Source organism: Salmo salar, chromosome ssa28 (genome assembly GCF_905237065.1).
Source record: "Salmo salar chromosome ssa28, Ssal_v3.1, whole genome shotgun sequence".
NCBI lineage: Eukaryota > Metazoa > Chordata > Actinopteri > Salmoniformes > Salmonidae > Salmo > Salmo salar.
Window position 1 is genome coordinate 1,514,583 of NC_059469.1, and position 26,584 is coordinate 1,541,166.

General features: G+C 43.1%; 1 protein-coding gene across 1 annotated transcript in view; it reads right to left on the minus strand.

The window, feature by feature from the left end:
• Window positions 1-26,584, minus strand: part of LOC106589293 (TANK-binding kinase 1-binding protein 1) — a 112,535-nt gene that overhangs the window by 31,171 nt on the left and 54,780 nt on the right. The window contains exons 3-7 of the mRNA XM_014179075.2: window positions 7,472-7,597; window positions 4,470-4,574; window positions 3,557-3,701; window positions 850-1,052; window positions 588-649 (exon numbers count right to left, since the gene is read on the minus strand). Coding sequence (XP_014034550.2) covers window positions 588-649; window positions 850-1,052; window positions 3,557-3,701; window positions 4,470-4,574; window positions 7,472-7,597 — 641 coding nt within the window. The remainder of the gene's footprint in view (window positions 1-587; window positions 650-849; window positions 1,053-3,556; window positions 3,702-4,469; window positions 4,575-7,471; window positions 7,598-26,584) is intronic.

Below are 26,584 nucleotides of genomic sequence, written 5' to 3' on the forward strand. Positions count from 1 at the left end.
ATTACAGCCTAGATCAGCTAGATGCAGGTAAGAGTGTGCAAGGCATGACTGTTCTCTTGACCTGTGTGCACCTACGTTTTAAACTTCCATTTATTGGCTAGGTTGCAGCAACCTCATGATGTAGTAGCCTCAACCTATCTATGTTACGTTGAGCTGAGTGAATGGAATATAAATGACAGTCATCCAATATGCTGTAATAGAAATAAGGCCTTGCTCATTAAAAAGCACTGCGGACCTCATGATGAGTGAGGCTTTTTTGTGGCCCCCGTCCCCATCAAAGTTGCCCATCCCTGGTCTAGACCTTCAGATATGAGTCAGGTACAGATCCTAGTGAAACATTACTGTCTGCTACTATTCTCTCTCTCTGTCTCTCTCCCTCTCTCTTTCTCCCTCTGTATGTCTCCCTGTCTCTCTCTCTCTCTCTCTCTGTTTCTCTCTCTCTCTCTCTCTCTCAAACTATTTATCTTATAGTCCCCTCTCGCTTTCTCTCCTTCCGTCCCTCCCAACCTCTCCCTCTCTCTATCCGACAGCTAAAAAGTTGCAGGTCTTATGGTGTCACATAGAAAATGGTTGTTGTCGTCACTTACTGCTCATCTCCCACCTTCTTTATCCACTCCACATCACACTGCTCACACGGCGAAGTCATTTCCTGCCAAAGTAGAGCATGAAATTACATTAGCATGCAGGTGCTCGAAGTGGATTGGACAAAATGGGACAGCAAGAGCCAGGCGAGAACAAGAGTTAGACAGAACTGACTATGCTTAAGAAAATAGAGGGAGAATATATCAGTTTGTTATACATACCAGTGCGTTAGTTGTGTGTGTGTGTGTGTGTGTGTTGTTCACTGACCGTCCCTATGTGGTTGTTCTGGATCTGTCTCAGCTCCTCCTGCAGTCTCTCACACTCGGCCTTCACTTCCTCTTCCCTCTGACACGCCCGCTCGGCCTCATGCCGCGCCCTCTCTAGCTCCGCCTCCAGACGCTGCAGCTTCAGGTCTGACAGAGTGTCTAGACTACGAGAGCTCTGCAGGGTCAGCGCAGGATAGTCCAGCACTGGGGAGGGGGAACACACACGCACAAGCGCAAACACACACACTCACAGCATCAATCTAGAGGCACTTAATTATCCCAGTGTTTATAACATCCATCATTGTACTTTGATGTGAAGGGATAATAAGGGATAGAGAAGTGGACTTAAGGCCAGATAAGAACTCCACGTTTCTTAATTTTCCACTTCGGTGGTTGAGCGTGCGTGGGCACAGCCATGGAGCCAAGCTCACACCGACTCCGTCCTTAAACCAGTATGGATTGTTCAGCAGGAGAAGTCTTTATTTCATCTCACCCAGCCAGCCAGCCTCCTCACACAACACATAGGCACACACATTGACACTGGAATAAAACACATACAACGCACATCGATACAATACAGTACACACGAAACCTTTCAAACACACTGTCCTGCACCCAACATCCGTAATTACATCAAACACACACATTTGTTTTTGTTTTTTTGTTGTTGTGTTTTTTTATGGGGTAGATCAGCTTTAATATTGCAGATACTGGGTTCGATCAACGTAATTGTCTGCATCTGTCACGCCCGGACCGTAGAGATCCTTATTATTCTCTATGTTTGGTTAGGTCAGGGTGTGACTCTGGTGGGAACATTCTAGATTTTCTACTTCTTTGTTGGCTGGGTATGATTCCCAATCAGAGGCAGCTGTCTATCGTTGTCTCTGATTGGGGATCATACTTAGGCAGCCCTTTTCCCACCTGTGATTGTGGGATGGTGTTTTTGTTTAACATCTGTGCCTGACAGAACTGTGTGCTTTTGGTTTCGCCTTTGGTTATTTTGTTTGAGTGTTTCTTGTAATAAAAGATCATGAACACTTACCACGCTGCGCTTTCATCCACTTCTCCTTCAACTACAAACAACGAGCGTTACAGCATCATTTCCAATCCCCATATTTTGTTTTCTCATTTTCAAAAAACGGAATACTTTTATTTTTGCTCAGAAGCTTTTTTTTTGGGGGGGGGGAATGTGACCCGTTGCACGTCACTACTTCACAGGAGAGGCATTTCAATGTTTCATTTTTAGAAAAAAAATGTTTTTGGAACATGTGAACTTTCATGTGCTATAATAACAAACTTGTATGCCATCTGTAAATATGAATACAATTGTTTAACCTCTCTAGGGTAGGGGGCAGTATTTGCACGGCCGGATAAAAAAACGTACCCAATTTAATCTGGTTATTACTACTGCCCAGAAACTAGAATATGCATATAATTGTTTGATTTGGATAGAAAACACCCTAAAGTTTCTAAAACTGTTTGAATGGTGTCTGTGAGTATAACAGAACTCATATGGCAGGCAAAAACCTGAGAAGATTCCAAACAGGAAGTGCCCTCTCTGACCATTTCTTGGCCTTCTACACTCTCTTTATTGAAAACTGAGGATCTCTGCTGTAACGTGACACTTCCTACGGCTCCCATAGGCTCTCAGAAGGCGGCAGAACGTTGAATGATGACTTTGCAGGCCATGGCTGAAAAACAGTAGCGCATTTGGTAAGTGGTCGATCTGAGAACAATGAGACGGGGGCGCGCATGCACGTGAAGAGTCCATTTTAGATTTTTAGTCTTTGAACGAAAACAGGGTTTCCCGGTCGGAATATTATCGCTTTTTTACGAGAAAAATCGCATAAAAATTGATTTTAAACAGCGTTTGACATGCTTCGAAGTACGGTAATGGAATATTTAGACATTTTTTGTCACTATACTCGCCGGCGCGTCACCCTTCGTTACCCTTCGGATAGTGTCTTGAACGCACGAACAAAACAGAGGATATTTGAACATAACTATGGATTATTTTGAACCAAACCAACATTTGTTATTGAAGTAGAAGTCCTGGGAGTGCATTCTGACGAAGAACAGCAAAGGTAATCCAATTTTTCTTATAGTAAATCTGAGTTTGGTGAGTGCCAAACTTGGTGGGTGTCAAAATAGCTAGCCCGTGATGGCGAGCTATCTACTCAGAATATGGCAGTGTGGTTGGATTAACGAGAGTCTTGTCTTTAAAATGGTGTAAAATAGTCATATGTTTGAGAAATTGAAGTAATAGCATTTCTAAGGTATTTGGACATCGCGCCACGGGATTCCACTGGCTGTTGAGTAGGTGGGACGATTTCGTCCCACATACCCTAGAGAGGTTAATAACAAGCCTAGTTGGTTTAGCCACGGAAAAAATACAGGAACCTTCATCCTAGCCAGGATTGTGTGATAATGGATGGTCTGGAAATGCAGAGAGATGAGTTTGGATTGGCCTGCCATGTAGCATGCTTCTGTCTATAACATGAGCTGCAAAGTATGTGTGGATAATCCTGTCTACCACAGCATTTTTTGAAAGATATCATGAAGAACTGAAAAAGTTTTGCTACTGCTCTCAACATTGCTGCCGTGAAGTTAAGAGCGCTATCGACAAAGCTCAGTGGGAAAACGTTGTGCGCCAACATAGAGTGTGTGAGAAGGGTTTCAAGCCTTATGTCACACCCATAGGGACTCACTGTGAATGTCTGGGCTATGTAGCTGCAGGTATTGGATGTCCTTGCTGTGTAGCTGGGTGTTGAGCTTCTGTAGCGAGTTGTCTCTCTGTCTCAGAGCAGACTCCAGATCCACAATATGCTCCACGTGCTTCTCCACTAGACTGGTCTAGGATCAGATACAGAAACACAAACAGATGTCATTGACAACAATATTCTGAGGATTTGGGTAAAGCACAGACAGATCTGGAATCAGACTAGGCTTATTAGTGTCCTGGTTAGGGTTTGATATATAGCATACATAATGGCAGGTCTAACATAGTTAAAATCTTAGACAATGTAAAGACATTTTATGGGATCTCACATTTACTGTAAATTGTTCAGGGCTTGGCAGGTGATCTCTACAACCAACCTCTTTCGGACACTTGATCTAAAATCATTTGGAACACATGCAAAATGCTGAGACTGCAGAGTGTTGCTTTTCAATTTCAGATAAGATTTTCTTTGATTCGTTTTTTTGGAAGTAATCTTGAAAGTAATCTTGGGCATCTCTGCTTCATTGGGTTTCAAGTTGGCTTATAACCAGATAGAACACAGGTGGGGGGGTAGAACCATGGCCTCAATCATAAGAGACACCCTACTGATATACTGTAGAGGCTTCTGAACAGCTACTTAAGGTTAAGTAAGGCTCTAGCCACCATGTCACCATTGTAGCTTAGAGCTCAATAAATAATAAATGTTCCTAGAAAGTTTGAATGTGAATATTTAAGATCCTGATATGGATGTTAAAAAGGCATTTTGGGAACATTTGGGAGCATGTTTTAGATTGAATGGATGGAGGGAGGGATGGAGGGATGGAGGGAGGAAGAACACGGATGGAATATTGGATGGATGGGAGGGTGGAGGGACGCAGGCATGAAGGTATGGGATGTCTGACCATTTTGTCCAGGTCTCTCTGGAGGTTGTTCTTCTCCATGTGGATCTTCTCATAGGCCTGGATCACATCCTCCAGCTGCTCCTGGCGCTCTTTCCTCTTCTGGAGCTGAGAGAGGGAAAGAGAGGGCGAGAACGAGAGAGACGGAAAGAGGTTGAGGGAAAGAGAGAGACAGAAAAAAAAGTCCAGTCGCCAGGACCACAAATACAAATTCTATCTAGACACAGATGCCCTAGAGCACACAAAAAACGATACATACCTTGGCCTAAACATCAGCACCACAGGTAACTTCCACAAAGCTGTGAATGAGCTGAGAGACAACGCAAGAAGGGCCTTCTATGCCATCAAAAGGAACATAAAATTCAAAATACCAATTAGGATCTGGCTAAAAATACTTGAATCAGTTATAGAACCCATTGCCCTTTATGGTTGTGAGGGCTGGGGTCCGCTCACCAACCAAGAATTCACAAAATGGGACAAACACCAAATTGAGACTCTGCATGCAGAATTCTGCAAAAATATCCTCCGTGTACAACGTAAAACACCAAATAATGCACGCAGAGCAGAATTAGGCCGATACCCACTAATGATCAAAATCCAGAAAAGAGCCGTTAAATTCTACAACCACCTAAAAGGAAGCGATTCCCAAACCTTCCATAACAAAGCCATCACCTACAGAGCGATGAACCTGGAGAAGAGTCCCCTAAGCAATCTGGTCCTGGGGCTCTATTCACAAACACAAACATACCCCACAGAGCCCAAGGACAGCAACACAATTAGACGCAACCAAATCATGAGAAAACAAAAGATAATTACTTGACACATTGGAAAGAATTAACAAAACAACTGAGCAAACTAGAATGCTATTTGGCCCTAAACAGAGAGTACACAGTGGCAGAATACCTGACCACTGTGACTGACCCACTGTGACTGACCCAAACTTAAGGAAAGCTTTGATTATGTACAGACTCAGTGAGCATAGCCTTGGCTCTCAAGACAAGACAGGCTATGTGCACACTGCCCACAAAATGAGGTGGAAACTGAGCTGCACTTCCTAACCTCCTGCCAAATAAACGTAGGACCATATTAGAGACACATATTTCCCTCAGATTACACAGATCCACAAAGAACTTGAAAACAAACCCAATTTTGATGAACTCCCATATTTACTGCGGGAAATTCCAGTGTGCCATCACAGCAGTAAGATTTGTGACCTGTTGCCACAATAAAAGGGCAACCACGGAAGAACAAACACCATTGTAAATACAACCCGTATTTATGTTTATTTATTTTCCTTTTGTACTTTAACTATTTGCACATCATCACAACACTGTATATAGCATAATATGACATTTGAAATGTCTGTATTCTTTTGGAACTTCTGTGAGTGTAATGTTTACTGTTCATTTTTATTGTTTACTTCACTTTTGTTTATCATCTATTTCACTTGCTTTGGCAATGTTAACATATGTTTCCCATGCCAATAAAGCCCTTGAATTCAATTGAATTGAATTGACAGAGAAAGAAAGTGAGACGAGGAATTAAATGATCGTAGAGCCAGTCCCAATTTCCTGTTTTCATTCATTTCACTGTTGAAACTTCTTTTTAGAAGCAAAATAAAAAAACTTGTTCTATTATAGTTCGTTTTTTATCTAATGCTTCTCTCAGTCTGAAGCCTAAAGAAATACTCCATAATGATTATCATGCAGGACACAAAAATAACTTCAGACAGTGCCTGTGTCTCCCAGACAGTCTAGACAGCCATTACATGTATTTCCATTCCAGCAACTACTTGTAATATTGAGACAAGAAAATTTGCAACAATAGTATCTTGATGACTTTCACACCCACAGATCGAGGCCCATATTCAAGCATCTCAGAGTAGAATCAGACCCCGCTGTCCATATAATCATTTATTATTATCTAAAAGGCCAACCTGCTCCCATATCAGCACCCCTACTCTGAGACTCTTTATGAACATGGGCCCTGTCTGATGTCAAAGTCATAGACACTCAATACTGTAAATTATATCCAGTGATTTAAGTGGGAGACATGGTGGACAAATGGATAGATGACTGAGGAAGAAGACAAATGAATAAGATGAAGATGGAAATGAATGAGGGGTTGGGGGTCACTGGAGGAAACACTGACAAAGAGAGGAGAACTGAAAGAATCTGATGAGAAAGAAAATCAGAGCGAAAGAGGGAGAGAGAATGAGAGGGGGGAGAAGAGGTCCAGAGAGAACGAGGGAGTGAGAGAAAGAGAGAGACAAAGTCACAAAAAGAGAGGGAAAGAGAGAAAGCAACTTAGGACAAAGAGAGATATGACAGAACAAGATGCTTGAGCAGTGGAGAATTCAGCAGAAGCGTGTCTATGGTAACACATTGAAATCACCGCCAAGGTGAGCCAGGCAGTCAACATCGTGACAAAGAGGAGTGGAGACAGATTACACGTGAAGCAGACTCACTCACTACCCTCCTGGCTGTGTGGATAGAAAATGTGGTTTCCTAGGTGGAAGCCACTGTTTCAGGTTGGCAGGGGAAGCAAATATTGCCTTGACTTGTACGGGCTTGCTCATTGAGGCGTGACACTAACAATCTTTATAAAGGCCTTTGTCGAAGTGCTCTGACCTTGTGTGTTCAAGGGACAAAGCGCATCCCTTGAACATGTTCCCATAAACCTCTTCCTCCCCCTCACTCTTTTTTTAATCACGGCTTTGTATTCTTCCTTCACACCACTCCCCCTCTCCTCACCTCTCCTCTCCTGCCTCTCCTTCCTCCCTCTCAACAATAGACAAAGTGATATATAAATTCTTCAGGGAAGAATAGAGTAGTCCTTTCGTTTTATAGCTAGCCATAGCAATGTTTACACTGTGTACTTGCTAATAGTGGTATGTTTTTCACAGTACTCATCATCCTGTGATTTTACATGCCATGGGAAGGAAATTATAAATACTGCATTGTGGGTGGGATTAAATGAAGCCCCAGGTGTTTTCTCAGTCTCACCTCGTGGGTGAGGGTGCTGACTTTCTGCTGCAGGTTGCCGTTCTCTGACTGCAGTAGAGTTGTCTCCTTGGACTCAAAGCTGCAGTAGGAGTTCCTGTCCTCCCCAAACTCACTGATCATAGGGAACTGGAGAGGGAGAAAGGAGCACAACATTATTTATAATTCGTACGATACAGGTCTTGTCATGTAACTTTTTTCCCACACATGCTCCATACATAACAGTATATAATAATCTTTCAATCTTGTTAGACATTACTCTTATAACTCCTATATTGTTTGAGAAATACAGAGAAAAACAGCGCACCGAGCAACAGCATAGAGTGAGTTGAGCATCTGTTTACTTGGGGAAACTCATGGTCCAAACACACCAGGACAGTCGTGAAGAGGGCACGACAATGCCTATTCCCCCTCAGGAGATTGAAAAGATTTGGCATGGGTCCTCAGATCCTCAAAAAGTTATACCGCTGCACCATTGAGAGCATCCTGACTGGTTGCATCACCGCCTGGTATGGCAACTGCTCGGCCTCCGACTGCAAGGCGCTACAGAGGGTAGTGCGAACGGCCCAGTAGATCACTGAGGCCAAGCTTCCTGCCATCTAGGACCTCTATACCAGGCGGTGGCAGAGGAAGGCCCTAAATATTGCCAAAGACTCCAGCCGTCCTAGTCATAGACTTTTCTCTCTGCTACCGCAAGTGGTACTGGATTGCCATGTCCGGGTCCAAAAGGTTTCTTAACAGCTTCTACCCTCAAGCCATAAGACTGCTGAACAGCTAATCAAATAGCTACCCGGACTATTTGCATTGACCCCCCACTTTTTTTTCTTATTTAAAAAAATAATAATTATTATATACTTTGGGGGGTATTATTATTTACGCTGCTGCTACTCGCTGTTTATTATCTATGCATAGTCACTTTACCCCTATCTATATTTACATATTACCTAAATTACCTCGACTAACCTGTACCCCCGCACATTGACTCGGTACAGGTACCCCAAGACCCCAACTATCTTTTGGTTTTCCTATTAGCCAAACAGCAGCCTTTTTTCCGGGATTTAGCATAATGCCCGACCAGGCAGGGCCTCAGGCAGTCTGTAGTGTCCATTCTGATAACCAACCTGTTTTTCTACCACCTTTTAAGAAATTGCTTTTCTTTCTGATGTTTATTGTGCGTGCAGCTAAATGTAAGTGCCAAAATCCTGATGTCTTGTTGTTTGGAGCTAAATAGTGTCTGTTGTAAATATGTATCATTTCTGTTAAACTTGCTAGCTAATGCTAGCTTGTGTACTCCCGCTAGCATTAGTATTGTCATCCAGAATGCATTACTATTTAGCATGCTTATTAGCGATTAGCATTTGTTAGCATTTGTCTGTGGTGCTAGGCTATTTTTAGTAGTAGATCGATCATGCTTATTATGTTTTATAATGTTTAGATATTTCTACATTGCTCTATTGTTCTTTGTGCATCCAGCATGTGTTTGGGTCCACATAGCCTATTTAGTTGTTGACATGCAAATAGGCACATTTTTCCATACTGTGCTATAGCCTAATTTCTCCTCTTTTCTTTACAGAACCACAATTAAAATCAAATCAAATCAAATTTTATTTGTCACATGCACCGAATACAACCTTACCGTGACATTTTTACTTACAAGCCCTTAACCAACAATGCAGTTCAAGAAATAGAGTTAATAAAATATTTACTAAATAAACTAAAGTAAAAAAAATCTAATCAATCAAAAAGCAACACAATACATTTACATAACAATAACTGTGAGTAGTAGCAGTCTAAAAACAAAGGGGGGGGGGTTCAACGTAAATAGTCAGGGTGGCCATTTGATTAGTTTAGTTGTTCAGCAGTCTTATGGGGGTAGAAAATGTTAAGGAGTCTTTTTGTTCCTAGACTTGGCACTCCGGTACTGCTTGCCGTGCTGTAGCAGAGAGGATGGCTGGAGTCTTTGACAATTTTTGGGACTTTCCTCTAACACCGCCTAATGTACGCTAACCCCATTCTGTACTTGTGCGCAACCGCAACAGTCAAACGAGACTGCAAAGAAAACTAATGGGACTGTAGCGACTGTTTAGAAATCAAAATCTGGGGTGTGAAGTATGTTTCTATTCAAGCGTTGATTGACATGGTAATGACTCTATAGTATTGGAGAAAAGTTGAAAAAACTGACCCCTCCGACACTGTACATTACACCGTGACGTGCCATGGCGTAACATACAGCACGCATAAAGCAACTAATTCTGTCTTACAGCCTCTCTCCACCAGGTGTAGCACTTCTCTCACCATTTAAAAACAAGAAAGGGACAGGGACAGGGTAAGTAGTCATTTTTTGCGTCATCACTGCAAGCTATCATGACTCTCAAAAGCCGCTGTTTACTTCTGAAGATCACTTTATCACCGCCCTAAAAATCTGATTCAAATTCGACACAAACCTTCAAATAGGTATGTAATGACACATTATATAAACTCTTTATAGTGTTTTATTTGCATTTTAGAGACGATAAGGTGATAAGTTGGACAGATCGAGTGAAAAAAGCCGTTTCCCCACACGACATCTCTCCTTCTCACTATCACGCAATAGGTTTAGCAGCCCCACACGCCATTTTTAAAAAGACCCAACGGAGGTCATTGCCTTCTTCAATCATGCAGAGATGGGCATCATGAAGGTCTCGTCATTGATTTCGTTGGAAAGGAGAGAAATTGTGCTTTACAATGGTATTGATATTACAGTTGATCTGGAAGTATTACATTTTTTGGGTGCTAAAATAAGGTAAATTGTACGGACCAGCACGATGTACAAAAGTGAGTTAGTTTACGTTAGTATATAGGTCCTGAATGTCAGGAAGCTTGAATCCAATGATGTACCGGGACGTATGCACTACCCTCTGTCGCGCCTTACAGTCAGATGCCAAGCAGTTGCCATACCAGGCGGTGATGCAACCGGTCAGGATGCTCTCGATGGTGCAGCTATAGATACTTTTGAGGATCTGGGGACCCATGCCAAATCTTTTCAGTCTTCTGAGGGGGGAAAGGTGTTGTCGTGCCCTCTTCACAACTGTCTTGGTGTGTTTGGACTAGAGGTCGACCGATTAATTGGCATGGCCGATTAATTAGGGCGGATTTCAAGTTTTCATAACAATTGGTAATCTGCATTTTTGGATGCCGATTATGGCCAATTACATTGCATTCCACGAGGAAACTGAGTGGCAGGTTGACCACCTGTTATGTGAATGCAGCAAGCAGCCAAGGTAAGTTGCTAGCTAGCATTAAACTTATCTTATAAAAAACAACCAATCTTCGCATAATCACTAGTTAACTACACATTGTTGATGATATTACTAGGTTAACTAGCTTGTCCTGCGTTGCATATAATCAATGCGGTGCCTGATAATTTATCATCGAATCACAGCCTACTTCACCAAACGAGTGATGATTTAACAAAGGCGCATTCGCAAAAAAAAAGCACAATCACTGCACGAATGTACCTAACCATAAACATCATTTGCTTTTCTTAAAATCAATACACAGAAGTATATTTTTTTAAACCTGCATATTTAGTTAAAAGAAATTCATGTTAGCAGGCAATATTAACTAGGGAAATTGTGTCACTTCTCTTGCGTTCATTGCACGCAGAGTCAGGGTATATGCAAAAGATTGGGCCGCCTGGCTCGTTGCGAACTAATTTGACAGATTGTTCCATAATTATGGCATAACATTGAAGGTTGTGCAATGTAACAGCAATATTTAGACTTAGGGTTGCCAACTGTTTGATAAAATACGTAACGGTTCCGTATTTCAGTGAAAGAATAAACGTTTTCTTTTCGAAATGATAGTTTCCGGATTTGACCATATTAATGATCAAAGGCTCGTATTTCTGTGTTTGTTATATTATAATTAAGTCTATGATTTGATATTTGATAGAGCAGTCTGACTGAGCGGTGGTAGGCAGCAGCAGGCTCGTAAGCATTCATTCAAACTTTACTGCGTTTGCCAGAAGCTCTTAGCAATGCTTGATCACAGTGCTGTTTATGAATTCAAGCCTATCAACTCCTAAGATTAGGCTGGCAATACTAAAGTGCCTATTAAAACATTCAATAGTCAAAGGTATATGAAATACAAATGGTATAGAGAGAAATAGTCGACGAGTCATAATTCCTATAATAACTGCAACCTAATATTTCTTTACTGGGAATATTGAAGAACTGTGAATATTGAACCACCAGCTTTCATATGTCCTGGCACCACACTGCCAGGACTCTGACCTCCTACCTATAGGCTGTCTCATCGTTGTCGGTGATCAGGCCTACCACTGTTGTGTCGTCAGCAAACTTAATGATGGTGTTGGAGTCATGCTTGGCCATGCAGTCGTGGGTGAACAGGGAGTACAGGAGGGGACTGAGCATGTACCCCTGAGAGGCCCCAGTGTTGAGGATCAGAGTGGCAGCTGTGTTGCTGCCTACCCTTACCACCTGGTGGCGGCCCGTCAGGAAGTCCAGGATCCAGTTGCAGAGGGAGGTGTTTAGTCCCAGGGTCCTTAGGTTAGTGATGAACTCTGTGGGTACTGAGGTGTTGAATGCCGAGCTGCAGCCAATGAATAGCACTCTCACATAGGTGTTCCTTTTGTCCCGGTGGGAAAGGGCAGTGTGGAGCAGTGATGTAAAAAGTACCCAGTAAAATCCTACTTGAGTAAAAGTCCAAAAGTAATTGGTTTTAAATATACTTAAGTATCAAAAGTAAATGTAATAGCAAAAATATACTTATGTATCATAAGTAAAAGTACATGTAAAATAATTTCAAATTCCGATTTTCTTGTTTTTTAAATGTACGGATAGCCAGGGGCACACCAACACTCAGACATAATTTCCAGTCACAGCATTTGTGTTTAGTGAGTCTGCCAGATCAGATGCAGTAGGGATGACCAGGGATTTTCTCTTTAAGTGCGTGAATTAGACAATTTTCCTGTCCTGCTAAACATTCAAAATGTAACAAGTACTTTCGGTTGTCAGGGAAAATGTATGGAGTAGAAATGACATTATTTTCTTTAGGAATTTAGTGGAGTAAAAGTAAAAGTTGTCAAAAATATAAAGTACAGATCCCTCCCAAAACTACATAAGTAGTACTTTAAAGTATTTTTACTTAAGTACTTTACACCACTGGAGTGCGATTGAGATGGTGTCATCTGTGGATCCGCCAAGGCGGCATTCAAACCGGAGCGGGTCCAGGGCCTCTGTGAGCCATGACCAGCTCCCCAAAGCATCTCATGGCTACCGACATGAGTGCTACGGGGCGGTAATCATTTAGGTAGGTTACCTTGGCTTTCTTGGGCACAGGGACCATGGCGGTCTACTTGAAACACGCAGGCATTACAGACTCGGCCAGGGAGAGGTTGAAAATGTCAGTGAAGACACCCGCCAGTTGGTCCGCACATGCTTTGAGTACACATCCTGGCAATCCGTCTGGCCCCGCGGCTTTGTGAATGTTGACCTGTTTAAAGGTTTTGCCCACAGCTACGGAGAGCGTGATCACACAGTCGTCCGGAACAGCTGGTCCTCTCATGCATCCTTCAGTGTTGCTTGCCTCAAAGCAAGCACAAAAGGCATTCAGCTCGTCTGGTATTCTCGAGTCACTGGGCAGTTCGCAGCTGGGTTTACACATCCAACGAGCGTCAGAGCCAGTGCAGTAGGATTCAATCTTGGTCCTGTATCGACGCTTTGCCTGTTTGATGGTTCGTCTGAAGGCATAGTGGGATTTCTTACAAGCCAGTGTCCCGCTCCCTGAAAGCAGCAGCTCCAGCCTTTAGCTCGTTGCGGATGTTGCCTGTAATCAATGGCTTCTGGCCGGGAAATGTACGCATGGTTACTGTGGGGACGCCGCCGTCGACACACCCATCAATGAAGCCGGTGACCGAGGTGGTACACTCCTCAAATTCCACCAGATGATTCCCAAAACATAATCCAGTCTGCACCGGCAAAACAGTCCCGCAGTGTAGCATCCGCCTCATCTGACCACCTCCACATTGAGCGAGTGAGACACTATTACCTCCTGCTTTAGTCTCCGCTTTTAAGCAGGAATCAGGAGGATAGAACCATGGTCAGATCTGCCAAATCGTCCCCGGTCACTAGGAGCGCTGCTTCTGGATGAGCATTTTCTTGTTTGCTTATGGCCTTATACAGCTCGTTGAGTGCGGTCTTAGTGCCAGCATCGGTTTGTGGTGGTTAATAGAAGGCTACGAATAATATAGATGTGACCTCCCTTGGTAGATAGTGTGGTCTACAGCTTATCATGAGATATTCTACCTCAGGCGAGCAATACCTCGAGACATCTTTAACCTCTCTAGGGTCGGCAGGACGAAATCGTCCCACCTACTCAACAGCCAGTTGAATCCCGTGGCGCGTTATTCAAATACCTTAGAAATGCTATTACTTCAATTTCTCAAACATATGACTATTTTACACCATTTTAAAGACAAGACTCTCGTTAATCTAACCACACTGTCCGATTTCAAAAAGGCTTTACAACGAAAGCAAAACATTATATTATGTCAGCAGAGTACCCAGCCAGAAATAATCAGACACCCATTTTTCAAGCTAGCATATAATGTCACATAAACAAAAACCACAGCTAAATGCAGCACTAACCTTTGATGATCTTCATCAGATGACAACCCTAGGACATTATGTTATACAATACATGCATGTTTTGTTCAATCAAGTTCATATTTATATCAAAAACCATCTTTTTACATTAGCATGTGACGTTCAGAACTAGCAAACTTCCGGTGAATTTACTAAATTACTCACGATAAACGTTCACAAAAAACATAACAATTATTTTAAGAATTATAGATACAGAACTCCTCTATGCACTCGTTATGTCCGATTTTAAAATAGCTTTTTGGTGAAAGCACATTTTGCAATATTCTCAGTAGATAGCCCGGCATCACAGGGCTAGCTATTTAGACACCCACCAAGTTTAGCACTCACCAAAATCAGATTTACTATAAGAAAAATGTTATTACCTTTGCTGTCTTCGTCAGAATGCACTCCCAGGACTTCTACTTCAATAACAAATGTTGGTTTGGTCCATAATAATCCATAGTTATATCCAAATATCCTCTGTTTTGTTCGTGCGTTCAAGACACTATCCGAATGGTAAAGAAGGGTGAAAATGCACGACGCATTTTGTGACCAAAAATTTCGAAATATTCCATTACCGTACTTCGAAGCATGTCAACCACTGTTTAAAATCAATTTTTATGCCTTTTTTCTCGTAAAAAAGCGATAATATTCCGACCGGGAAAGCGTGTTTAGGTTCAAAGACGAAAGAAAATAAAACATGGGGTCGACTCGTGCATGCGCCTCAGCCCATTGTCCTCTGATAGAGCACTTACCAAAAGCGCTAATGTTTTTCAGCCAGTGGCTGGAATTACATCATTCAGCTTTTTCCCGCCTTCTGAGAGCCTATGGGAGCCGTAGGAAGTGTCACGTTACAGCAAAGATCCTCAGTCTTCAATAAACAGAGTCAAGAAGCTCAAGGAATGGTCAGAGAGGGCACTTCCTGTACAGAATCTTCTCAGGTTTTTGCCTGCCATATGAGTTCTGTTATACTTACAGACACCATTCAAACAGTTTTAGAAACTTTAGGGTGTTTTCTATCCAAAGCCAATAATTATATGCATATTCTAGTTTCTGGGCAGTAGTAATAACCAGATTAAATCGGGTACGTTTTTTTATCCGGCCGTGTAAATACTGCCCCCTACCCCCAACAGGTTAATATTAGACATCGCACACGAGCAGTTATTGACAAATAGACAAACAAACCTGCCCCTTCGTCTTACCAGACGTCACTGCTCTGTCCTGTCGAAACACAGAGAAGCCAGCGAGCTCTATATTATCCGTGTCGTTGTTCAGCCAAGTCTTGGTGAAACATAAGATATTACAGTTTTCAATGTCCCGTTGGTAGGATAGTCTTAATTGTAGATCGTCCAGTTTGTTTTCCAATGTTTTGCATGTTGGCCAATAATACCGAAGGTAGTGATGGTTTACTCACTCGCCGACGAATTCTCACAAGGCACCCAGACCGCCACCCCCTGTATTTCCATCTTTTCTTCACGCGAATGACGGGGATTTGGGCCTGGTCTCTGGGAGGCAGTATATCCTTCGCGTCGGACTCATTAAAGAAAAAAATCTTCATCCAGTTCGAGGTGAGTAATCACTGTTCTGATGTCCAGAAGCTGTTTTCGGTCATAAGAGACGGTAGCAGCAAAATTATGTTCAAAATTAGTTACAAAAAATGCAAAAAAACTAACAAAATGGCACAGTTGGTTAGGACCCTGTAAAACTAGTATTATTAGAAAGAGTGGTGTTGAATGAATTTGTTCTTAACTGACTTGCCTAGTTAACCTTTATTTAACTTCTTGGTGACAGGGCAGTATTCGGAAATTCAGATGAATAACGTGCCCAAATTAAACTGCCTGCTACTCGGGACCAGAAGGTAGGATATGCAAATTATTAGTAGATTTGGATAGAAAACACTCTGAAGTTTCTAAAACTGTTTGAATGATGTCTGTGAGTATAACAAAACTCATATGGCAGGCAAAAACCTGAGAAAAAATCCAACCAGAAAGTGGTTTGTAGTTTTTCAAATGATTGCCTATCCAAACTACAGTGTCTGTGGGGTCATTTTGGACTTCCTAAGGCTTCCACTAGATGTCAACAGTCTTTAGAACCTTGTTTCATGCTTCTACTGTTACTGGGGTGAGAATAAGAGCTGTGGACTGCCTGAGACCAATGAGTTGTTTACTGCGTGGTCTCGCAGGCGTGCCGTTCCTTCTTTTTCCTCTGTAATGAATACGCTATTGTCCGGTTGGAATATTATCGAAGAATTGTGTTAAAAAGACCCTAAGGATTGATTGTAAACATCGTTTGACATGTTTCTACGAACGGTAATGGAACTTTTTGACTTTTCTTCTCGGGTTTTGCGCTCGCGCATTATGCCTTTGGAATAGTGATCTGAACGCACGAACAAAACGGAGGTATTTGGACATAAATATGGAGTTTATCGAACAAAACAAAACTTCTTGTGGAAGTGGGAGTCCTGGGAGTGCATTCCGACGAAGATCAGCGAAGGTAAGTGAAGATTTATAATACTATTTCTGAGTTTTGTTGACTCCAGAACTTGGCGGGTAACTGTATAGCTTGCTTTGATGGCTGAGCTCTGTACTCAGAATATTGAACAATGTGCTTTCGCCGTAAAGCTATTTTAAAATCTGACACAGCGGTTGCATTAAGGAGAATAATTCTTTCAATAACTGTTGTAAATTTTAGCAACGTTTATGATGAGTATTTTTGTAAATTGATGTGCTCATTCACCGGAGGTTTTGGGAGGCAAAACATTTCTGAACGTCACGCGCCAATGTAAAATGGGGTTTTTGGATATAAATATGAACTTTATCGAACAAAACATACATGTATTGTGTAACATTGAGTCCTAGGAGTGTCATCTGAAGATCATCAAAGGTTAGTGATTCATTTTAGCTGTATTTCTGTTTTTTGTGACGCCTCTCATTGCTTGGAAAATGGCTGTGTGGTTTTTCTTGTCTCGGCGCTGTCCTAACATAATCTAATGTTATGCTTTCGCCGTAAAGCCTTTTTGAAATCGTACAATGTGGTTGGTTTAACCTGTTAGGGCTAGGGGGCAGCATTGACACGGCTGGATAAAAAACATACCCGATTTAATCTGGTTACCACTCCTACTCAGTAACTAGAATATGCATATACTTATTACATATGGATAGAAAACACCCTAAATTTTCTAAAACTGTTTGAATGGTGTCTGTGAGTATAACAGAACTCAAATGGCAGGTCAAAACCTGAGAGATTCCTTTACAGGAAGTGGCCTGTCTGACCATTTCTGGAACTTCTTTGCCATCTCTATCATTTACTAAGGATCTCTGCTCTAACGTGACACTTCCCACGTCGTCCATAGGCTCTCAGAGCCCGGGAAAAAAGAGAATGTCGTCATTCCAGCCCCAGGCTGAAACACATTATCGCCTTTCTCAAGTGGCCCATCAAGAGACACTAGCTTATGCGCGTGACCCCGACCGCCCCCGCCTTTGGGATTTTTTCCTCTGTTTGCCGAAAAGGAGATTCCCTGTCGGAATTTTACCGCTTTTCTACGAGAAAAATGACGTAAAAATTGATTTTAAACAGCGGTTGACATGCTTCGACGTACGGCAATTGAATACTTTGAATTTTATTGTCAGGAATTGCGCCAAGCGCGACACTTCTTTACTATTTCGGATAGTGTCTGGAACGCATCGAACAAAACGCCGCTATTCGGATATAACGATGGATTATTTTGGACCAAACCAACATTTGTTATTGAAGTAGACGTCCTGGGTGTGCATTCTGACGAAGACAACAAAAGGTAATGACATTTTTATAATAGTAAATATGATTATGGTGAGTGCTAAACTTGCCGGGTGTCTAAATAGCGAGCCCGTGATGCCTGGGCTATATACTTAGAATATTGCAAAATGTGCTTTCACCAAAAGCTATTTTAAAATCGGACATATCGAGTGCATAGAGGAGGTCTGTATCTATAATTCTTAAAATAATTGTTATGCTTTTTGTGAACGTTTATCGTGAGTAATTTAGTAAAATGTTAGCGAATTCCCCGTAAGTTTGCGGGGGGTATGCTAGTTCTGAACGTCACATGCTAATGTAAAAAGCTGGTTTTTGATATAAATATGAACTTGATTGAACAAAACATGCATGTATTGTATAACATAATGTCCTAGGGTTGTCATCTGATGAAGATCATCAAAGGTGAGTGCTGCATTTAGCTGTCTTCTGGGTTTTGGTGACATTATATGCTGGCTTGAAAAATGGGTGTCTGATTATTTCTGGCTTGGTACTCTGCTGACATAATCTAATGTTTTGCTTTCGTTGTAAAGCCTTTTTGAAATCGGACAGTGTGGTTAGATTAACGAGAGTCTTATCTTTAAATGGCTGTAAAATAGTCATATGTTTGAGAAATTGAAGTAATAGGATTTTGAAGATTTTGAAAATCGCGCCACAGGCTGGCAGTGGATGTTACGTAGGTGGGACGAATTCGTCCCGCCGGTCCCATAGAGGTTAAAGAGATGTGTATCTTTAAAATGGGATATAATAGTTGTATGTTTGAGAAATTTGAATTATGAGATTTTTGTTGTTTTGAATTTGCCGCCCTGCTATTTCACTGGCTGTGACTAATGTGTCCCGCGGGTGGGAGGTACGTGTGTGGATCTTCATTAAACCCTTAAACTGGAACTGCTGCTTCCTCGTGTTCTGAACGGACACCCTGTGGTGGTTGCTACCGGCCTAAAATCCAGCACCTAAGGTTTTCATCCCTTTTATTGGTCCTTCGAATTCATAAACAACCCATATTTTTCATGGTCCTTCGAGACGGATTCAGTAACTGCCAGAGTGTAAGGATACCAGTCTCCAGAGAAGATCCTCCATAAGTTGTGGTTCATCCCCGCCGTCAGACTCGCCCTCCACATCGTCTGGTTGACTATGAGGTAAGCTACGAGTCAAGGCAAACACCACACACAACACACCACTCCAGCGAGGGACCACAAGCAGAGGGCACTGTGAGTGGAATTAATTACTCTCACAACAAGACGAGCAGCAGCTATCCTCCTGTACAAGATAAGAGAAAAACCTGTTCTTCTTCCAGAACAGTCGTAACGTGCCTGAAGCTGGTAGGAGAGGAAACTGAGAAGTTGACACAGGAGATACTGGAGCTATCGGAAGAGCTAAATTAATCCGTTCCAATGGGCCCCACAATTGCTCACACATCTCCCGCCTCTTAGTTAACCTGTTATGGCTAGGGGGCAGTATTTTCACGGCTGGATAAAAAACGTACCCGATTTAATCTGGTTACTACTCCTGCCCAGTAACTAGAATATGCATATAATTATTGGCTTTGGATAGAAAACACCCTAAAGTTTCTAAAACTGTTTGAATGGTGTCTGTGAGTATAACAGAACTCATATGGCAGGCAAAAACCTGAGAAGATTTCATGCAGGAAGTGGCCTGTCTGACAAGGTGTCGTTCTTCTTGTCTCTGTTTATTGAAGAGTGAGGATCTTAGCTGTCCCGTGACACTTCCTACGGCTGCCATAGGCTCTCAGAAGGCGGCAAAACGCTGAATCGTGGCTTTGCAGGCTCTGGCTGAAACAAAGTAGCGCGTTTGGGTAGTGGCTGGTTACAGTACTGTGAGACTCAGGCTCGTGCCCGCGTCGACCGAAAGCTTTGTTTTCTTTCCTCTGTTTAGCTAAATGGACATTCCCGGTCGGAATATTATCGCTTTTTTACGAGAAAAATGGCATAAAAATGGATTTTAAACAGCGGTTGACATGCTTCGAAGTACGGTAATGGAATATTTAGATTTTTTTTGTCACGAATTGCGCCATGCGCGACCCTGATTTACCATTTCGGATAGTGTCTGGGACGCACGAACAAAACGCCGCTATTCGGATATAACGATGGATTATTTTGGACCAAACCAACAAATTTTGTTATTGAAGTAGCAGTCCTGGGTGTGCATTCTGACGAAGACAACAAAAGGTAATCAAACTTTTATAATAGTAAATCTGATATTGGTGAGTGCTAAACTTGCCGGGTGTCTAAATAGCTAGCCCGTGATGGCTGGGCTATGTACTTAGAATATTGCAAAATGTGCTTTCACCAAAAAGCTATTTTAAAATCGGACATATCGAGTGCATAGAGGAGTTCTGTATCTATAATTCTTAAAATAATTGTTATGCTTTTTGTGAACGTTTATCGTGAGTAATTTAGTAAATTGTTAGCAAATTCCCCGGAAGTTTGCGGGGGGATGCTAGTTCTGAACGTCACATGCTAATGTAAAAAGCTGTTTTTTGATATAAATATGAACTTGATTGAACAAAACATGCATGTATTGTATAACATAATGTCCTAGGTGTGTCATCTGATGAAGATCATCAAAGGTTAGTGCTGCATTTAGCTGTCTTCTGGGTTTTTGTGACATTATATGCTAGCTTGAAAAATGGGTGTCTGATTATTTCTGGCTTGGTACTCTGCTGACATAATCTTATGTTTTGCTTTCGCTGTAAAGCATTTTTGAAATCGGACAGTGTGGTTAGATAAAGGAGAGTCTTGTCTTTAAAATGCTGTGAAATAGTCATATGTTTGAAAAATTGAAGTTTTTGTATTTTTGAGGAATTTGTCATTCGCGCCACGCCTATCATTGGATATTGGAGCAGGTGTTCCGCTAGCGGAACGTCTAGATGTAAGAGGTTAAATTACCACACAACCAAGAGCCAACTTCAAGAGATGTGTGAACCCCATCAAGAAACCCATTCCAACCCTCCTTCACTTGGCAGAAGGGCTCGAGTACGAGGTGAGAGTGCAAGTAGATGGCACACAGTTCAGTAGCAACCAAAGCAGGGACCACCCTAGCTCACGCCGAGATCAGTGTAAAGACAAATCCTTCCCCAAGACCACCACCATCCTCCACGGAGGTGAGCATAGAAAGGATGAAGTCAGTCTCTGCACAGAACCAGTCTCCGCAGGAAAGGTCACGGGAGAAGCCAAAAAAGTATTGTCTGTTCTACATCACCACCGAGCATTACATGAATCAATGCACCAATTTTCAGCTCCTTTACAAAGAACAGAAAGAATCCTGGATCAAGACAAATGAAAGATGTTGGAAGTGTGGACGCGAACACCAAGCAGCTCAGTGTACTCTCAAGGCTAAGTGCAAGAAGTGCAAGAAGAAGCATCTTGAGATTGTCCATGAGGTCAATACTAGCCCGACTGCTACAAAGAATGCTAGCACGAATGCTATGAAGACAGCCAGCACAAAGGCGCCAACAGAGAGCATTTGCCTGGTGAGCTCCACTCCAGGCTCTCTATGTTGATCGACCTTCCGGCAGCAGCAAGGTGCTGCTGAAGATGAGTTGAGTCATCTTGCGGAGGGCAACAAGTCACTTGACACGTACGCCCTGTTGCACTATACTTCTACCCGAAACAGCAGAGCAGCTAGCCCTCCAAGGCAATCAAGAGGACTTGGCACCTTGTACGGTGCATCAAGATGTCAATCAACCATGGAGCTTCTGTGTCATTCTCTGTGGACCCTGTTACTCAACCAAACAGGTCCTTTGACATCCACAGAGCCTTCACAGCTGAAGAGTTGGGCCTTGCACCGCATACCTTCCCGGTCAAAGCCCTTCAGAAAAGATATCGGCACCTCAAAGGCCTACCCCTTCAACCACTGGATCAGGTGCATCCATTACTGCTCATCGGATCAGACTATCCCCATCTAATCACTCCGACAGAGCCAGTGTATTTGGGTCCCCCTGGTGGACCTGCCGCCATCAAGACTCAGCTCGGATGGACCCTTCAAGGCCCTTCAAAGTTCCTGCAGCAAAGTCTTGCTCCACAACAATGCCTTCATACATCCCTTGTCTCTCCATCTGCAGAGCTCTTCAGCCATGTAGAGAAGCTCTGACAGTTGGATACCCTACAGTACAGGAGTGAGAAGCTCGTCACACGGTCCAGACAAGATGTAGAAGACATGCATCTACTGGAGGAGAAGACAGAGTCGAACTTTAGTGAGCCGTAGAAGATGTGCGCTTTTCTGTAGAACGTCTACAAAGCCTCCCCTCTGCAGATGAACCCAAGAAACTGGTGGACAAGCTGAAGCACCTTCTTGCTGAGGGAGGATTCGATCTACGCCAGTGGGCCAGCAACCTTCCAGCAGTCATCGAACACCCACCTCAAGAACAGGTCGGAGAGCAGTGAGCTGTGGTTCACCCAGGATTGCGTGGAACCCCAAGAGCACACCCTTGGATTATGATGGTAATGTCTGTCTGACACTCTTGGCTACAAGCAAGGTCACATGGAGAAAGTTGAACCCACCATGCTAAACATATATCGGATCCTTGCCAGCCAGTACGATCCATTTGGCCTCGGTGTCCCATACACCACACAGGCCAAGGTTGTGGTCCAGAAGCTCTAGACCAAGAAAAGAGTGTGCGATGACCCAGACCTACCTGAAGATCTTCTCCAAGCGTGGCTTATTTGTGAGAACAAACTTCCACAGCTGTCTCAGGTCACACTACCAAGGTGTTACATCAGCCTCGACATGGATCTCCCAACGAGCAAAAGAAGTGTTCAAGTCTTCAATGATGCCTCAGAACGTGCATACGGTGCCATCGCATACCTCTGTACTGAAGACACCAATGGACAGATCCAAGTGGTATTCCTTGCAGCAAGATCAAGAGTGGCCCCAAAATGACAACAGTTGATGCCAAGACTTGAGCTCTGCGCTGCACTCACTGGTGCCCAGTTGGCCGTGGTCATCAGAAAATAACTCACCCTGGAAATCCATGAGGTCACGTACTGGTCGGATTCTACAACAGTCTTAACCTGGCTCTAGTCACACTCCTGCAGATACAAAGTATTTGTAGGCACAAGAGTCGCAGAAATACAAGAGCTCACGGACCCCCAGGCCTGGCATTGCATGGACATGGAGAGAAATCCGGATGACGATATCACATGCGGCAAGATGCTGTCTCAGCTTTCAGAACACAACCGTTGGAGTCAAGGTCCTCCATTCCTGTGGCAGTACCTCCTGACAAAGCAAAGGAGCTGCGGAAGCCTACCTTCTGTGGACTCCTGTCAGCGGACTTCACGTTGTCTCTCTCTGATGTTGCCCAGTTCAACACTTTCCATGAGCTGGTGGAAGCCACAGTGCAGTTGCTACATGGGGCGGCCAGTAGTGCAGACAGCCCTTCAGTTGATGATTTCAAGCAAGCAGAACTCGAAGTACTCAGACATGCTCAGTCTGAGAGCTTCCCAGAAGACCTCTCCCTACTAGAGGCAGGGAAGCCAATCCCTCCGAGCAGCCATCTGGTGAAGCTGGCCCCGGAGTATGACAATGACACCAGACTGATACCGTGTTGGAGATTGCCTTTGGAGGTGGTTCTGGACCCAGGTCATCCACTCACCAGGTTGTAGATCAAGAAATATAATGAGCAGCTGAGGCACCCAGGACCAGAGTTACTGAGTTACGTCGAAGGTTCTGGATTCTGAGAGGGAGGGCACCCATTTGCTGTTTTCAGCTTGGCTGCACCGGATGCAGGATGTGGCGAGGCCAGCCAGATGTGCCTAGGATGGTTGACCTGCCTCCAGCCCAACTGTGGCTCCACAAGCCCACATTTTATTCTACAGGCGTGGACTGCTTTGGACCATATATCATCAAGATTGGCCGAAGAAATTAAAAGAGAAGGGGCATCATCTTTAAGTCCATGACCACCCGGGCTGCACAAGTGGATCTACTGACGAACATGGATTCCAGTTCCTTAATCGCTCAAAGAGGAAAGCCCTTTGAGTTTCTGTCCGATCAAGGAACAAATTTCAAGGGAGTGGAGCGAGAGCTACAGGAGGCCTTCACGAGTCTCCATCCACAGTTCCAGGAACAGTTAGCCAGTCAGAAGATTCGCTTCGCCTTCAACCCACCAAGTGCACCACACTTTGGAGGATGCTGGGAGAGAGAGATCAGATCCATCAAGACTGCCCTGCAAACCACCCATGGTGCACAGAATATCTCTGAAGAGGTACTGAGGACTGTCCTAATCGAAATAGAAGGGATCTTGAACTCCAATCCCTTGGGATATGTGTCATCGGACATTGCGGATCCGGATCCAATCACTCCAAACTCTCTTCTCATGGGGCGGCCAGACTCATCACTACAACAGGTGGTCTACCCAGAGTCTGAACTGCTCAGTCGCAAAAAATGGAGACACAGCCAGGTTCTAGCCGACCATTTCTGGCACTGCTTCACATGGAACTACTTACCTGCACTTCAAGGCCGCCATAAGTGGCACAAGGATAAGAAAGACCTTGTAGTTTGGACGGTTATGATGATCGTGGATGATCAGTCTCATAGGGCACTCTGGCAAGTTGGAACTATCAAGTAAGTTATCCATGGAGCAGACGGGAAAATGAGGACAGCAGAGATCCAAGTCAAGGACAGAACCTACGTCAGGCATGTTGCTCGACTCATCCAGCTGTCCATCCTTCCTCAAGAAGCTACTGACCCTTAGCTGGCTTGTCAGTTGAAGCAAATATGTATAACACATTTGCGTGTGGCTGTAAAAACAGCCAGCTCATCTCTTTTCCAAGAGCCCAACTTTCTTTTGGTTTACCTATTGGAATAAGGTCACACCAATCATTATAATTTTATTAGCCTATCAGCATCCTTTTTTCCCGGGACTTAGCATAATATCCGACCTGGCAGGGCCTCAGGCAGTTTGTAGTTTCCATTCTGATGACCAGCCTGTTTTTCTCTCCTGCTTATTCTACTGCCTTAGAAGAAATTGCTTTTCTTTTTGATGTTTATTGTGCGAGCATCTAAATGTAAGTGCCAAAATCCTGATGTCTTGTTGTTTGGAGCTAAATAGTGTCTGTTATAAATATGTACCATTTGTGTAAACTTGCTAGCTAGCTACCTAGCTTGCGTACTCCTGCTAGCATTAGCATTGTCATCCGGAATGCATGACTATTTAGCATGCTTATTAGCGATTAGCGATTTGGTTGTAGATCGCTCATGCTTATTATGTTTTCAAATGTGTAGATATTTCTACATTGCTCTATTGTTCTTTGTGCATCTAGCATGTGTTTGAGTCCACATAGTCTGTTTAAATGTTGACATGCAAATAGGCAAATTTTCCCATACTGTGCTATAGCCTAAGTTCTCCTCTTTTCTTTACAGAACCACAATTAGTATCAGAGAGAGTGGTGTTGTATGTGTGTGTGCGTGTGTGGATCTTCATTAAACCCTTGAACTGGAACTACTGCTTCCTCGTGTTCTGAACGGAACACAATGTGGTGGTTGCTACCGGCCAAAAATCCAGCACCTACATTTTTTATTCCTTTTTATTGGTCCTTTGAATTCATAAACAACCCATATTTTTCAGTATTCCTACAACTGTTGAATTCGGCACGTGACAAATAACATTTGATTTGATTTGACTTCACACAAAGACAGAACAACACACGTTATATAATATAACCAGAAATCACATGAGTGTTTCCATCTTAATGCATATCTCTTTTGGAGTGCCACAATTTGACTGAATTAAATCATCCAATGATATTGATGTGAGGACCAAACAAACATTTTCCATTTAGAGAAACACCTCTTTCTACTTAGACTGAATTAGCAGAGTGTGTTGTAGCTCTGGAAGGAACTCTTCAGGGCCACACAGTCCTTACACTGTGAGGCACCAGCCACTCTAAACTCTCTACTTGTCAGCTACCTTACTCTTAGCCAGTCTTAAAGTTGGAGAACATTTTCCAACATTTTCATATCTGATACTCAGATTCAGACCATTTATTCAATTTTGGAAAGACCAATCGCATTATCTTGCATGCGAACTGGCCAGCTATTAAATTTTGTCTCTTTGTCTGTCACAAGAGACTAATTCAGTACTAACAAAATCAATACATTAGTTTTTTGCGTGATTCAAACTGAACAAACTGTTCCTTTAATAAATAATTTATAACCATTTCACTGAAATGCAACCTAGTGGCAAAGCCTTGAGTGCCAGCTGCTCTGTTATGGACAGGTGTGTTAGTGAGTGACTGAGCGTACACACATCTGGGGAGGCAGTACAGACAAAACAAGCAATCTGAAGGCCCGAGGGCACTCTCTTCATCACCCTACCTCTCTCTTCTTCTCTTTCTCTCTCTCTCATGCCCTTCTCTCTCACGTTCTCTTTCTCCCTCATTTGCACTCTGTCCTTTGTCATTCAGCCATCGCACTTCTCCCTCTCTCTCTCTTCCCTCCCTCCATCCCTCTCTCTCTCCCTCAACTGTTCTCTCTCCTCTCTTTCATCTCATCTGCAGTGTTCTCGCCCACATTACAGTCACCCTGCCAGGTGGGACAGCTCAGAGAGTTCATCTGCTGCACCAGCTGTGTCCCTCTACACCACTACTCTGCTACTCCATGCACATAGAGAGCATGAGTGGCACATCACTGACTCAGCACAATATCACCACTGATGAGATAC